The sequence below is a fragment of the Girardinichthys multiradiatus genome, chromosome 11 (assembly GCF_021462225.1).
Source record: "Girardinichthys multiradiatus isolate DD_20200921_A chromosome 11, DD_fGirMul_XY1, whole genome shotgun sequence".
NCBI classification, from domain to species: domain Eukaryota; kingdom Metazoa; phylum Chordata; class Actinopteri; order Cyprinodontiformes; family Goodeidae; genus Girardinichthys; species Girardinichthys multiradiatus.
The window spans coordinates 21,189,056-21,205,717 of NC_061804.1; the positions used below are offsets into that span (position 1 = coordinate 21,189,056).

At 38.8% G+C, this 16,662-nt stretch overlaps 1 protein-coding gene across 3 annotated transcripts in view; it reads left to right on the plus strand.

Annotated features, from left to right (window-relative positions):
• rxfp2a (relaxin family peptide receptor 2a) overlaps nucleotides 1–16,662 on the plus strand; it is a 146,286-nt gene that overhangs the window by 88,792 nt on the left and 40,832 nt on the right. For all 3 annotated transcript variants that reach the window (XM_047379532.1, XM_047379531.1, XM_047379530.1), the window contains 3 exons: nucleotides 5,063–5,134; nucleotides 5,722–5,793; nucleotides 10,710–10,781. In XM_047379532.1, the coding sequence (XP_047235488.1) occupies nucleotides 5,063–5,134; nucleotides 5,722–5,793; nucleotides 10,710–10,781 (216 nt within the window). The remainder of the gene's footprint in view (nucleotides 1–5,062; nucleotides 5,135–5,721; nucleotides 5,794–10,709; nucleotides 10,782–16,662) is intronic.

The following is a 16,662-nucleotide window of genomic DNA, read 5'->3' on the forward strand; positions in this document are numbered from 1 at the left end:
TATCTAGGAAAAAGCAACCAAGGGAGTTATTTTCAGCTTGTTAAATCTCTATAGTTATTTCTGACTTTTGTTTATTGTTTTACATAAGACTAAACAATTATAGGTAGCAACTATTTGGGAGGGATTCATTTGTCCGTCTTTAAAATTGTGTTTGTATTTGTATCTGTATGTTTTATATTGTGTAACATTTTGACCGATGCTCCTCTGGGATACATCCTATTGGCTTTACGTAGATGTTGATGTCAGTGGCCAGTGGTCATTTGTCTTTCTGCACAGGGCAGTATCTGTCTATGTGTCTGTCTGGACTAGAAATTAGGTTTTTGTGTGTGGGGTAGTGAAAGGAGGGACTTATTCATGTAAGCCTGCAGTTTATGGCTGTAGAACAGCAGCTTATCCCAAACAGTGCCTCCCAACAAATGAGAGTAATCTTCAAAGACTCATTCAATAAAATTAATTTGAAACTTGTCATAAGGTGTGTTTCCACTGTGGAAACCTATTCAGAAACGTTTTATTTCTACATGTTTAATTTCTGACCACTCTATTTTAAACGTCTGGACAAATAATGTTCGGTATTTAATGTTACACTTTTTCAGACTTAGTACATAAACTGAGATTATTTTGTAATTAATAAAAATAGGTATGACAGATGCAGCACATATCAGTAGATCCGTTGCGTCAGTCTTTTATATTATGTCGTCCACCATCAGTCTATGAATACACAGACTGATGGTTTCTTGGAGGTGTTATGTTCTCCAGCATTAAAAAACAGCAAACTTCCTTCAATAAATGTACACTAAATTGCTTTCCTTTAACAAAATAAGCAAAGGATCTAAATTAAATTTAAAGGATCAGTAGTTTTTATTTACAGGCAAATCCTTGACTTGCCAAAACTGCATCACGTGAAACACATTATATAGATTATTACACACAGACTGATGTTTTCAAGCCTTTTTTTCTGTTAATTATGATTGTCTGCTTAGAGCTAATAAAAAACACAAAATTTAAGATTAGAATATTACATCAGAACAATTAAAAACATTTCTAATGCAAAACTCTGGGCTCAACTGAAAATGATTTAATGGCTACTTAAATGTTATTTTCTTAAAGTACCTTTAATCTAACAAATAAGCCTCACCAGAAAGCATATTCTATTTTATTGAATACTACTGTTTATTCTCACTTACTGACTAATGCTCAGTTTAACACAGTAAAGTTTGTCAGAAGTATAGATGACTGGTCATGTCATTATTCACACTATTTCCATTTAATTCTATATTTTTACACTTGCATCCAAACCATTGTGTGTAGCTAAGAAGATATTTAAAGCAGAACAAAACTTGAAGATTTAAGGATTAGCAGCATCATATAAGTCTCATGTGCTGATAGGAGATCAGAACTAGATGCTCTAAATGCTGGGTGTGACCGAGATATGGAGATGTAAAAGATAAAGTTTTGCATAAATTGAACATGGTTGTATATCTCTGATAATGCTTTAAGAATAGAGACTGTGGCCTGATTGGCCCAGATAAGTCTGGGGTTTTTAAATTATGCAAGTGCCAAAAAGGATAAAGCAGCAGCGGTAAAATCCCATATTCCCCACAGAGAACTGGAGACACAGTTTGTGAGAAGAACATTACTTTAGTGACATTGTATTTATTTCTAATCTGTTATCACTACAGAAAAGGAACATTAACACAAACATACATCACTCCTAGTACCTCAGGAGAGTAGTTTCAAAACAGTTCAGCAAAGTTGAGTTTGAGATTAGGCTTTAGAATATCCAAAAAGTAGGTTTCTTTTATGCATACTGTCACTGTAGGTTGAACACATTACTTGTCCTGAGTTAGTTTAGTGGCAGCTAAAAGGTCAAGCTTTTTCTCCTCTCAACTCCAAGGATTGCAGATTGATATGAAAGCTACCTGATGTCTGGCAATGAAAGCCAATTTAAATAGCTCTTATGAACATCTTGAATCAGTTTAAACTGTTAACTATAGCTCTAAATCAGTGCGCTCTGAACGCTTGGTGTGTAATGTTTTCAGACAGAATTTGCAGAATGTTGGCATTTCAACTTGTCTTGATGTCTCACAAAAATGTGAACTTGTTGCAATCCAACGTACTCCCTTCACCTTTCTCTACAAAACCTTTAAACATGTCTCTTTTTTAATGTTTCTGGCAATCTTAAGGGATCTTCATAAAAAGCTAGTTTTTCAAAATGACTCTTTAACACCACAAGAGGAAAGATTCAGGCAGTGCTTTGTTCCTCAGATCAGTTTCCTAAAAGTAACACCACAAATGGACAAATTCTTTTTGTGCGGTCTGTTTTTTTTCACAGCAGAAAAACATTAACTTAAAACCAAATGTTCATTAAGATGAACTCCTAACAACATGAATAGGTAATGCAACTTAATTTCCAGCAGGGGCGGATCTACGGGGGGGGCAAGGGGGGCAACTGCCCCCTGCTGTCCCCTTACTTTTATATTGTAATTACTAATCGCTTGTTTGTCCAAACGCCTCTTACAGCGTTCAAATTATACATTAATTTACCAAAACTATATAATTGTAGATATAATCTGCGGTCCCTGACTCAAACACCATCTGCCTACCGCTCCACGGCCACACATGCGTGTGTCACAGGCACATTAATGAGGCAGTCTGTCTGCAGCCCAGCAGAGTGAAGCAACTGAACTATCCAAGTTTCTGCAGTCAGAGTCAGTTTGTCCAGGTGATGTTTTTACACACAACAGTAAAGGCAACTTAAGTTTGCAATGAATTAAATATCTCCGTAAGTGACTGACATTCACTGTATAATACGTTTATTAATCGTTTGACGACAGTAACTCACTCACTGGTGATCTGTAAGAGCTGTAGAATATTTCACTTGTCAGTTTAGCCTACAATAGGCACGATAACAGTTAACGAAAAGTTTAGCATTGAGAAAAAATGTCAGGGTTTGTCTTTTTAGAGGCTGCAGTTTCATGACGGCTCTGTGATCAATATCACAGCAATGAGGCACAATTAACCCATGTTACATCCGTTCGGTCGGATCAGTAAAATAATTGGCTGCCATGAGAATAAGATTTCCGAATTAACTGCGTGTCTGACCTGTGGTAATGTAATCATTTCTGGTTTCATATTGACTTCTTGTGGTAATAAAGCTGCAAATTTGAGGACATTGAAAGTGGAACAGGTGAAGAAATGAGTGAAGATGAATTATGTTAGGGTAAGCAGTGAAGATTTCAGATATTAGAGTCAGAGATAGAGAAAGAAGAAAGTGCAGCTGAAACAGATGAACGAAAGAAAGATGGCACAGAGTCAGGGAATCCCGCCTATCCAGCTGGACCACCTGGTATGGATTTATTCTCAGTATAAATTCCAGATATTAGATGTTTTAATGAATAACATATCTGCTCAAGTCACAAGGTTTGTTATGAAGTTCCACATTTCTTTTTTTTTGGGGGGGGGTCATGATTTCCCCTAAGTGGTCAAAAAATTGTTAGTCGATGTCATCAAAAAGTAAAACAAACTGTCAGCAGTTATGGCCCCTCTGAGGATTCGTCACACCAAGGGGAGCAGACAGAGTGCTGCATTGCGTAGCTTTAGATTATATAATGTTATTATTCGCTGCAGCAACATTTGGTCGGTTCTGGAGCTATGGCGCATCTGTGGTGAATATATGGTGAATTGTCAAAAAAAAAGATCACTAACTAGTCTGCACTGTGTTTACTGCAGTGGCAAAAGCTCTATGCTCTTTGAGTTCTTTATGTTTTTTATCCAAAATAAGACTAGACACCAAATTGTAAAACCACTCATTATACTATAAACTTAACCACCATTTGCTGATGCAAATCACACCTAATAGCAAAAGGTGCGATGGAAAATTACAAACCGTGGGGGGGGGGGACTCTGATGACATTTGGATGGGGTTCATGGTGACTTTCCAAGTAAACTAGACAAGCCTGAGCCTCCCTGTTGAAAACAAAGGATAATAGGAGGTGAAAAGAAAGGAGGAACGTGTGAGGATTCCACATGTAGAAGCTCCAGCATGAGATGCTTTTATACTCAGGGATGAGGTTGGACTGAGAGGGGTTTAAGCATGATTTCTTCTCCAAAATGTAATTATTTCCACAAAAAGTGTACATCATTTTGCTATAATAATTATAATTTTGTTCATTTTATATTTTAACGAGGCTATTAAGTTGTTGCGCACAAAGCATAAAATATATAGGCAAGTAGGTTGTTCTTTTCCCTGAGTAAAGTTTTGGCTTTAGTTGAAGTACTTCACTCAGAGAAAGTCTGACTGCATTAAGCCACCTGTGAAACTTATTGTTCTGAAGTAAAATGCAGATAAACTGTTTCTCAGAAAGATTTTATTGCTTTTACTTTATCTTTCCCATTGTCATAAAAGCATTCTGGGGATCATTTATCTATTTTTAACTACGAAGCATGTGGTGAACTAGATTGCATCACAGAACATTCTGCAGCACATAAAAAGTCATTAAAACCCAATGTTTCTACATCAGTTAGAATGTGATACTTGAATGTGTCATCCATCACTGTTAATCAGGATTAATATACTTGTAGAGTTAAGCTGCTTAACAGGGTGTAATATGTGTTTTTTATTTTGTTAAACAACGTTTTATAAATGGAGAAAGAATTTAAGCAGCATTTTAGTTTCAGGTTTTACGGCAGTGACAAGTATGACAAACATGGCAAGTCGCTGCAGTCTACTACTTTTATTGTTTCTGTACATGTTCTATTTCTCTTTATTAGACTTTATTTGATTGATCGGAGCACTGCTGATGTCACTAACCATATGGCTGAAAACATTCTCAGCTGTGAGCAGCTTCCTGACCATAACTGCAAGACATTTCTGGCTCTGAATAAGCTAAAAATATGCAAAAATAACAAAAAACACACAAAAAAATTTGAACTGTTCTCAAAAGTTACAAGGTGTTTTAAAGTCCACTCTTTTGGTGGGCATAAAAAGCATCACTACAATATTCATATTCAACATTTAGCTATATAGTTTCAGAAAAAAAATATTTATGTTCTCTGTCCTCAGATTTCTACAAAACAACAGCCTCCAGTTCATATCAAAACACGCCTTCAGTGGACTGTACAGTCTGAGAAAGTTGTAAGTATTTTGGTTATTTTATCAAATACCACTAATCTCCCCAGAACAGTTACTGTTTATGAATTGTTTTGTATTGTGCTGAAATAAGCAAGTTCCAAATAGGTTGGAAGCAATTTGTTGAATAAACGTAGCATCTTATCTTCAGTTGTGCAACAGTTATTTATTTACTGTGTAAAACAATGCAAACATGATCTTAAACTGAAGGTTTTATGGGACTATTCTGCATTATTTTGACTACAGACATTTTTCTGCACCAGTCTCAGATCTTCTACAAAATTAAGAGCAAAACACAAAAACTGCAGATTGGGAATCACTACCAAACACCTGCTTCTGCAAAGCCCTGAGGTTTAGAGTAACCTATCTATTCTCTGTTGCCACAGGTATTGCAACACAAAACAATGCATTTAGGTGTTTCAACTACTTTTATTGCCACAAATGTTTAAAGTCAAGCACAGGTATGGTGACTGCTTCTACAAGTTGCAAAAAAATAGGTCACCTTCAGATTTTTATACTTTTTTACCATATTTGTGTGCTGTAAAAATGTTCTTGATGTTTGTTTTGTCTATGCTTCCTACTCCTTCTCTCAGGTTTTTAAGTGACAACTTCATATCCTCCCTCAGTCCTGGTGTGTTCAAGGATCTGAATCATTTGGAGTGGCTGTGAGTAATACATATCTATTTAACGTACACTGGAGTATACATACATTTGTTACCACATACAGTTCCAGTCAGATGTTTCCAGCCATTCATCATGGGTTTGATTGGTTGATATGATTTGATCTGAAACATTCTTTTTTGGGGGGTGAAGTTTAAATTTATTGAAGTTCAAATTTATGGGCATACTGACTCAAATGCATACAGTATCTTGAAAAAGTAGTAATACCCCCTGAACTTTTTCATTTTTTGTTGATGAAGCAAAAACGTCTTAAAAATAAGCTTCTGAGAAGTGTGCCATTTACATGTATGTAGTCTGCCCCAGTTACTGCGTAGAACCATCTTTGGCTTCAATTACAGCTGCAAGTCTTTTAGGGTACGTCTCTGATCCAGGAGATGTTCAAAGCCTGGAGTTTTATGGGTTTTCTTTACAACCTAAACCTTTTTTGAAATTCCACACAACCTTATGGTTGAGCTGTCTGCTATGTTCTTTAGTCTGTGAGATTTTGAGTTTGTTCACTAATCTATAAAAAAAAACCTCTGAGGCCTTGATTGAAGAGCTGGATTTCTACTGAGATTACGTGCAGGGAGATTTTATTCAATAACTATGTGATTTCTGAATGTGTTTTTTTTGTCCTAGATTTTATTTAGGGGTATCAGAATCAAAAAGGCTGATTACAAATACACACAACACAGTGTTTATTGTAAAACAGTTTGAAAACAATTTTTTCATTTGAATTCCACTTTACTGTCAGAAAAGGCTCTTGAGGTGGACCATAAAATGCAGACAGGCAGGCAGCAGCAGAATGGTGAGTTGAAAAACAAAGGTTTAGTAAATGAAAGTGTAAACAGTGGGACTGGTTGGCATGAAGCAAGTGGACCAGTGAAACTGATTACAAGCTGACTGATGCAGGAGGGTAACTAAAACATGAAAGAGCTGAACAGAGATGCAGGAAAACGATCTCACCAAAGGAAAATCTTATAGATGTAACAGAACATAAACTAAATGCACCATGAACAGAATACAGGAATAAGTAAGAAACTAAACCTAAACTAATAAAGCACCTCCTGGAGAATCATAAAAACAATGATCATAGGCAAAACCCAAGAATAATAAAAAAGAGATGTTAAAAAACAAACCTAAAAGAAAAATAAAACCCAGATATCTTTAAATCATGACACTTTACAATCATGCCCTACTTTGTGTTGTTCTATCTAATAGAATCCCAATGCAATACACTAACAATGTAACGTGGCAAAATGTTGAAAAAGTTTAAGGGGATTGCTTTTTACTTTTTTTGAATATTTTTAAAGGCACTGGAAATACACCACTACTAACGTTTAGCGTAATGTACCTTATCAAGTTTTTTTTGTTTGTTTTTACATGTTGTGTCGCATTATTTTAGGCATACCATATAGAGAAGCCGGTTGCCTACATGTGCCAGGCAATATTTGCTCTACAAAATGTATATCTTAAGATGGAAACCTAATTGCGTGACTGACTTTAATTAATCAAGACTGGATCACTGCAATGCAGGCAGGCCAAACTGCCGTAATGGTAGCCTGTGTTTGTATGACATTCTACTATACAGATTATTAGTGTGTCGCTTTGTGGGTGGGTGTAGGTGTGCGTGCGTGTGTGTGTGTGTGTGTGTGTGTGTGTGTGTGTGTGTGTGTGTGTGTGTGTGTTTGTGTGTGTGTGTGTGTGTGTGTGTGTTTTTGTGTGTGTGTGTGTGTGTGTGTGTGTGTGTGTGTGTGTGAGTGAGTGAGTGAGTGAGTGAGTGAGTGAGCGTTTGTGTAAAAATAAGTGTGTCTTTGTTGAGTGGGGGTACCTTATGTGAGCATGTTGGCACCTGGAGGTGCACAGTTCTTAGAGTGGCGAGAAATGTAGAAGGCCAACAACACACAGCACCCGAGAGCAGCAAAGGACAGGTGGACTCAGCTCCAGAGGGTGGCAGCAACCCAAAGGCAAACAGATTCAAGACATCACCCCAGGGCAGCCATATAGCCCACACACTAAATACTTGAAAGCCCTAAATAATTGCCATTCATGCAGACAATGAGCCAGTGTAAACCTCTGACTGGAACTGTACATGCTTGAGACATGTATGACATGGCAGCATGTATGGAGGTCCTTTTTAGACAGTAAGTTAAGTTGTTATATTATCTCATAAGTTGTAAACTGTTTTAATGATGTTGAAACAAATTTCATTTATATCTTAACACAGGTATCATTATTTGCATTTGGGATATCCTTTTCAAGTTTGTTGCTTAGGAAGCGTCTGTTAAACAATTGACTCAGATGGTCTTAAACCTCATGGAGAACTGGTTGAGCTGCACAATCGGTAATGAACCTCGGTTTATCTGCAGTTGTGCAGACAAAGTCTTATTAATCTCTTGAAATGTTTTTTGAGTTAGATGTTCCAAGAAAAACTGATAAAAATGCACTGGTCTCCTGAGGGTAAATGTGAATGACGTGGAACATTTTGTTTTGTTCTGATGTGCACATGCAGTGCCTCTTCATCACACAGATTCATTGTTCAGTTTGAAGCAACTCAAGTAGCTGCAAATGTATGGAAGCAAATCGTTACCATATAAAAAGCATTTTCAGAAATGCTTTTTCATTTTAAGAATGTGGCTGCATTGTTTGACTCATAAATAAAATTAGTAATCAATCATCCTATTTGCATTTGACATGCACATTTTATGCCATAATCAAAAAGAAAACAAAGCAGACATGGCTTTTTCGTTTTCGTGGTCTGCCCGCAAAGTACTGCCCAGAACTCAAAAACGAAAAAGCATTCCGAGCGGCGGGCGCAGAAGAGTGACGTCAGCAGCCACTCTTCCTCAGCTCCCTGCTGACCGAGCTACCCATCTTGCATTACATTGCAAACGTGCCGAGAAATTGATTAAATTGCAGCAGGGCTGAGCTCAATTTGTGGCAGTGGCAGGCAGAACTGGCAGTTCCGGTGGCAGGCTGTGGCATCCTCGTGGCAGCCTTATGGTCTGGGACATCCAGCGTGTTTTTAAGCATTTATTTATTATTTTCTGTGAGTGACAATTCAGAATAGCCGCTCGTGCTCTATAATAAACCAGCTGTTTGTGCAATAAATCTTCGTCATCCTTTCAACACGTCACACATACACATAGTGCTATTTATTTTCCATGTCAAGTAAATACAATCACCTTATGTTATGGGTCTAAAGCTGTTTATTAAATAATAATCAATAATGAAATCATTATTTAAAGGTAACAGGCTATAACAACAATGACATCCCGTTTGCCGATGATCAGCATTAGCTTCCACAAAAACAGCGGCAACTGCATTGGTAAGCTTTTACGGCCGGTCTGGCACCTTCTGGCATCCTCGCGGAATCCCCTGCAACCCTGCCGCAGGCTGTGGCAGTTCCGGTGGCAGCTTCGGTGGCAGCTTCGGTTTTTGAGTTTTGGGCAGTACTTTGCGGGCAGACCACGAAAACGAAAAAGCAATGTCTGCTTTGTTTTCTTTTTGATTATGGCATAAAATGTGAAGTCGTGAAGAAGAAAATGCAGATGCAAATAGGATGATTGATTACTAATTTTATTTATGGGTCAAATAATGCAGCCACATTCTTAAAATGAAAAAGCATTTCTGGAAATGCTTTTTCAGTTTAAAATTTTACATTTCAAATTGAATTTTGGTATCTATTTGCTGGGCTACATCTTGAAAAATAAATCTCAAATGTCTTTTTCTTTTTTAATTAAGTGAAAGAAAGAGCAGTCTTGAAGAAGAAAATTAAAATGCAAATAGGATTATTGATTACTAATTTCATTTATGAGTCAAACAATGCAGCCACATTCTTAAAATGAAAAAGCATTTCTGAAAATGCTTTTTCATTTGAAATATGGTAACGATTTGCTTCCATACAAATGCAGCAACTGGTTCTCAAAATTGAATGGAGAAAAGTCTTTCATCTAGCTGTGACTGGCAGGAAGTCACCAACTGTTAGTCAAAATTTACAGATCTCCAAACGCCATGTTGTTTTTTAGATTAGCTCAAGAACACAAGGAATGGGCTTCCATGGCCAAGCAGCTGGATCCAAACCTTACATCGCCAAGTACAATGCAAAGCTGTGTAGGCATGCTGCCACTGGTCCCTAGAGCAGTGGAGACACGTTTTCTGAAGTGACGAATCACACTTTCATGTCTTGTAATGTGTGGATAAATCTCAGTTGCCAGAAGAACGTCACTTTCATAATGTGTCAATGTGTCAAGTGTAAAGTTTGGTGAAGGGAGCATTAAGGTTTTTTGTTGTTTTCCAGGTGTAGAGATTGCCCAGTTGTCCATTGAAAGAGCCCCTTAATGCTTCAGCATAAAAAGAAATTTTTGACATTTTTACGATCCTGATTGTTTGGACTATTGTCTTAATTACAAAAGTAAGACAAAAAGAGCAAAGCAAGGTCCATAAACTCCATAAATGAGCATATTTTTTGTGGAAGAACTTGACTGGTGAATTTGAGGGGAGACTGTGAGCCAAAATACTTTCTCATCTGGCCTCGCAAATGCTCTCCTGCAAGAATGGTCATAAATGTCCATTAACAAACACCTAAACCTTGTAGACCGCCCTTTCAGATGACTTGAAGCTTTTAAAGCTTCAAAGGGTTGGCCAAAACCTTTGCAGCCAAGCATTTGTTTAAAGAATGTGTTGTAATTTAAGTTTATGTGTGTGTAAAGGCACACACATAACCGACAGGTGACCAATACTTTAGGCAATATAGAGCATATGCCCTTTTAGGTAAATGCATTATTTTGATCCACGTAGGAAACTAAATAGATAGCCAACTCCTACAAAAAAAAGAATTGCATTTTTACAAAATGTTGAAATGTACTAGATCACATTCAAATGGCTGGATGCTAAAGCTGTAATCATTTTTTCCTACCAGGATGTTGGATCATAACCCACTTAGCAGCTTGACCCATGAGACGTTCTTTGGACTTCGTTCTCTCGTATTTCTGTGAGTTTTTCTATCAATTGTTAAAGTAAGACAAGAAGAACTGGTATTCAGAAATTATTTGAATACCAGTTCTTTTGTTTGATAAAAAAAAATCATTGCCTATGGGAAGTAAACTAGCTAGCATGGATGGTATGATGCTTTGGGCAATGTTCTGCTGAGAAAGCTTGGGTCCTACCATTTATGTAGAAGAAAACTTCCACAGACTACAGTTTAAAATATCTTTGGCTGATCAAATTGTTCAATCATTGAATTTATTGGTCAGGGTTAAATTATTCTGGCAAGGATACAGAACATCAGGCAGAGATTCTGCCTGGAGACAGCACACAATTTCTCGTTGGCTATATTTATCCCAACACCAGACTACTTTAAAATGTAGCAGTCACAGTGTAGCATTGCAGCAAAGAGTCCATTTTGAATAATTTTATTTATTTAGAAAAAAGCTTGAAACAATATTGTTTTACTTTTTTATTTCTAGGTCCAAATGATTATGTCACCAAAAAACAATTTAAACAATCAAACATGTTGTATATCGTTAAAATATTGGCAAAAACAAACAAAACTAATTCGGTACAACAATTGAAAACATTATTTATTTTTATGTACAATGCTAAATGTAATTCTTTGCAGGACAGTTGTGATGTTATGTTTTAAAATTTGCAAAGCTATAATATACAGGCTTAAATATTGTGGCTGTTTATGGTCAATTCCGAACTCTTCAAACATATACTCACGGTGAGTCTCCGAAAAGATTTAAAAGTTCAAGGTAGGCAAACCTCTAATAAATTCTTTGACAGACATGTTTGTCCTTTTTTTTTTTTTTTATTAAATTGATTGGTCAATTTCTAAGCCTGCAACCGTTAACGTTGAGCAAAACATTTAACAAGCTGTCGGCGCACCTATGGCATTATCAGCCTAGACCAGTTGCCCCATGTGTGCACCAATGATGGAGGACTCACGCTACACTTATGTCTGAAATTTGTGGTCAAAATGTGACTGTCAGTGTGGAGCCATTGGATAACCCGAGCTCTCACCGAGGCCGGGAGAAAAGTTCTGTTCTTAGGACCTGTTCCAGGGTCAGGCTCTGTTCTCAGAGCACGATTTACTTGTTCCTCGATCTCCCAGGAGACAGTCCCAATGGTCCAGGTAGGTGGGACAATGGGCTCAGGAACCCTTTCCAAATCATCTGGTGCAAACTGTCAGGAGAGAGCATCAGGCTTTGCGTGTTTACTCCCCGGTCTGAAAGAGATGGACAGGTTAAAACGAGAAAAAAGAAGTGACCAGCGTGCCTGTCTAGAGTTCAGTCTCTTGGCTGTTTGCAAATAAGCTAGGTTCTTTGGTCAGTCCAGACTAGAATGGGATGAGTAGCCCCCTCCAACCAATGTCTCCACTCTTCTAAAGCCAGCTTAATTGCTAACAGTTCTCTATCACCTACATCATAGTTACGTTCAGTTTGACTGAGCCGATGCGAAAAGAAACCACACAGATGAAGTTTACTATCATCACTCGATCGTTGGGAGAGTACAGCTCCCACTCCAGAGTCCGAAGCATCAACCTCCAGCACGAACTGCCTGGAAGAATCTGGGTGAATCAAGATGGGAGCCTGGACGAACTTCTCCTGAAGACTCTTGAAGGCCTGATCAGCAGCAGGAATCCAATGGAAACTGGTCTTGGTAGAGGTCAACGCCGTCAAAGGCGAAACCAAGGAACCTTTGCAACTGCTTCCTTGAGTCGGGAACAGGCCATTCCAGAACTCCTCTGACCTTCTCCAGGTCACCGCGGACCTGTCCACCCTCAAGGATAAAACCCCAAAAAGTTACTGAAGATTGGTGAAACTCACATTTCTCGGCCTTCACAAACAATCAGTTCTCAAGGAGTCTTTGTAGTACCAGACGGTCATGGTGCTGGTGCTCCTCTTCATCCCTGGAATAAATCAAAATATCATCCAGATAAACAAAAACAAAAATGTTTAAGAAGTCTCTGAGCACATCGTTAACAAGAGCATGGAATACAGCTTGTGCGTTGCAGAGTCCAAAAGGCATGACCAAGTATTCGAAGTGTCCAAGTGGAGTCTTGAAAGCTGTTTTCCACACCCCCCTGGCGGATCCTAACTAAATGGTAAGCATTCCTCAGGACTAGTTTCGTGAAAACCGTGGCCTCACGTACAGGCTCGAAAGCAGAGGAAAGCAGTGGAAGAGGGTAACTATTCTTAATGGTGATGTTGTTTAATCCCCTGTAGTCAGTGCATGGTCGTAAAGAACCATCTTTCTTCTTAACAAAAAAGAAGCCTGCACCCAAGGGTTAGGAGGAGGGCCGAATTAAACACGCAGAAAGGGACTCGTTAATATACTTCTCCATAGACTGTTGTTCATGTTGAGAAATGGGATAAAGTCTACTAGAAGGAAAGGTGGCTCCAGGAAGTAAGTTAATAGCACAATCATAAGGTCTATGTGGTGGTAAGGAAGTGCTTTGGACTTACTGAAGGCCTGCTTAAGGTCGTGGTAGAGTTGTGAAACGTGTGATAAATCAGAAAAATAATTTTCTTCAACAGCGGGATTAACAGGAGTAGGTACGACTACAGCCTTTAGACAAGTAATGTGACCGGTATATCCCCTACTACCGACAGACCCGCTCTTTTGGCCGGGGAGGGCAGGTAGGACAATCTGCAATAATAATAATAAAGTATAAAGAGAAACAGGATCTCAATAGTGTGAATGCCTTCAGCATTCACACAATTAAGTGTTCCTGAGAACCACAGTAGAAACACTGCCTAGACTGCCTGTGTCTCTGTCTCTCTTCACTGGAGAGATGCGTATGTCCAATCTGCATAGGTTCAGAGACACCCACCGGTCCTGGAGAGGCAGCCATGGAAACGGAGGGTGAAATAACTGGAGGCTGAACGCTAGGGTTGCTGCGTTCACATCTAGTTCACTGTCTTTATCTTAATTGGTTATCTATCCTAATGGCTAGAGCGATTAAATCCTCTAGAGGCTTTGGTTCCTCAACTAAGACTAATTCATCCTTTAAAGAGTCATCCAAAGAATGAAAAAACGCTGACTTTAAAGCGCAGCTGTCCCAACCAGACGCTGCCGCCAGAATACTAAAATCTATAGAGAAATCAGTAAGCGGTCTACCCCGCTGTCTTAAGGTCCATAAACTACGACCAGAAGCCACAAAATCTGAATCGAAAGAAAAGGTACCTCTAAATTCTTCTTCAAAATCAGAAAAAGAACAACCAAACTGAGCACAACTGGGAAAATGGGACTCAGCCCACCTCAAAGCTCTCCCAGTCAAAAGGCCTAGAATATAAGAAATCTTGCAGTTATCATGAGGAAAAGAATGGGGTGAGCGCTTAAACACTAAAGTGCATTGCATTAGAAAACCCTTACAATCGGCTGACTCACTGGAAATCCACAGGCTGTCTGGGTGGGACTTGTTTTTGTCCTTGTTTTCTTTTCTCCATCTTGTTTACAGCTCAGATACATCTCAGCATGTGTCCTCCTAAAACTCAGGCTTGAAACTTCTATAAATGTTCTCTCATTCTCTTTCCTCTTCAAAGGGTGTTTGTTCCTCCCCAGAGTGACAGATAGACTAGAAAGGACCATATGTGTTTCTGTTTCTTCTGATCTGGTCTGATCTGAAACTCTCAACACACCTATCTGGAATGTTGCCACCTAAAGTATGAAAAGGTTTTAAGCTGACAGACTCATAGTTAATAATCCCTTTTTATATTGTGTACTTTAGCATTTTTTGATAGCTATCTGTAGAACAACAGTTTTTTTTTTTTTCAGTAGCTGAAGAGATTTGAAATAAAGATGACAGCAAGCAACTTGATCTGCATGTTCTGTTTTGATACCAATTGCAAATGTGATCAAAGATTAAAAGAACACCAACCGGTTTTAAATGTTTTATCTTCAGCTGCAAATAAACATTATAAAATTAAAGTTTGTTGTTGCAGAAATACAGTGTTATAAAGAAAAAATTGTAAATATAATCCTCAAGTAGTTATTATCAGGTAGTTATATTTTATCACTGTAGCATAATATCACTATCAATTAACAAGAATCAAAATAAAAAATTGTGTGCATTAATTTAGTTTTAAAAGTTTGTAAAGAAAGAAAATATTTGAACAAAAATCACAATTACAGAAGTGAAATTCAAGCATTTTTACTCTATTTTCTAAAGTTGTTTATGTAGGATCTCTGCTCCTCCCCTTCTGGTTGGTTCTGGCAGCTCATTGTCTGCAGCTGCAACGCATTCTCCTAATGAGCTCACGGGCTTCTTAAGGTAGTTGCTGATACAGACCTTTGCTGGAACATAACCTCAGTTATGTGGACTCCTGTCTGTCTGCCTATCCGTCTACCTGCCTGTCTGCCTGTCGACCTGCCTATGTGCCTACCTGCCTGCCAACATCTGGTAATACTCCCTCCTAAGGACTGCACTGTAAATATTCTCATCACCAGTACTCTCTCTCTCTCTCCTTGGATTCCTGGGTTTACCTCCTCCTCCTCTGGCTTCTGGACAACTTCAACTCAAGATTCCTTAAACAAAGTCTACAGTAGAAATAAACCTCATTTACCGTCTTATCCTGTGTGCTGAGTCTGTTTCATCCTCTGGTTTTGTTCTAATTCAACTATCTAAGCAATTCATGATAGTATGTTCCAGCCATCTAACATGTCAAAGAACAATTCAGATGATGAACAGACTTCCTTAAAGGAACGCCTACAATCTACTGAAACCATGCTTCAACAGCTACTGCAACAACAAAGGTCTACGGATTCTCATCTCACAGAACTTGGTGGTATGGTTCATGCTTTAAGCGAAATCATAACCAAACTCTCACCTGCCTCTTCCAATCCTCCAGCTCGTTTAGAGAATCCTCAGCCACCCACAATTCTATCTTCTGGGATCCGAGAGGCTGACTTCCATCCGTCTGAACTGTTTGATGGTAATCCTAATAACTTTGGTGGTTTTTCTCTCCAGTGTGAATTAGCATTTAGTTGTTCACCCTCCCTTTTCCCTACTGCTGCCTCCAAGATTACTTATATTGTTACCTCGCTAAAGGGATCTGCTCTGCGCTGGGCGCACGCCTATTTGGCATCTAACCCTGTTGAGTCTCTTAGTTATGCCATTTTTTCAGTCACTTCAAGAGAGTCTTCGATCAACCACTCCAGCAGAAGATACTCACCCTCAAACAGGGAGGGAGAGCGTTGGCTGAGTTCGCCATCGACTTCCGGGTGACAGGGCAGGAGGTGGGTTGGGATGAAGCGGCACTCAAAGGTATTTTTGTTCATTCCCTTGCAGATCAAGTAAAGGACCAGTTGGTTTTGAGTGATGAACCCGAAAGACTGGATGAATTAATCAACCTATCGATCCGCATTGACAACCGTCTAAGAGAGAGACAAACAGAAAGGAACTACAATTCACAGTGGCAGCACTCTCTGGCGCCTCGAACCACTTTCCTCGACGCACCCACTTCCTCTTCAGAGGGATCTGCGGAACTGGAGCCGATGCAGATTGGTCACACTCAACTCTCCCCAGAGGAACGACAACGCCGTTTTGAGGGTGGTCTTTGCCTATATTGTGGACAAGGAGGACATTTTATCACAAGATGCCCCAAGAAGGGAAAAGAGAGGGCTCGTCAATAGGTCAGGGGACTTTGATGAGCATATCATATCCAATTCTTCCCCTGTCTCTCGTCTGTGTTTTCCGGTCACTATTATTGTTGGCCAAGAGAAGTTTCCTGTTGACGCTTTTATTGATTCTGGTGCTGAACAGAATCTTATTTCCTTGGATCTGGTTGATAAACTTCAAATACCCTTTCAGCCTCTCAACAATTCCCTTTCTGTCACTGGCATCACTGGTCAAACCATGTCTCAAGTGA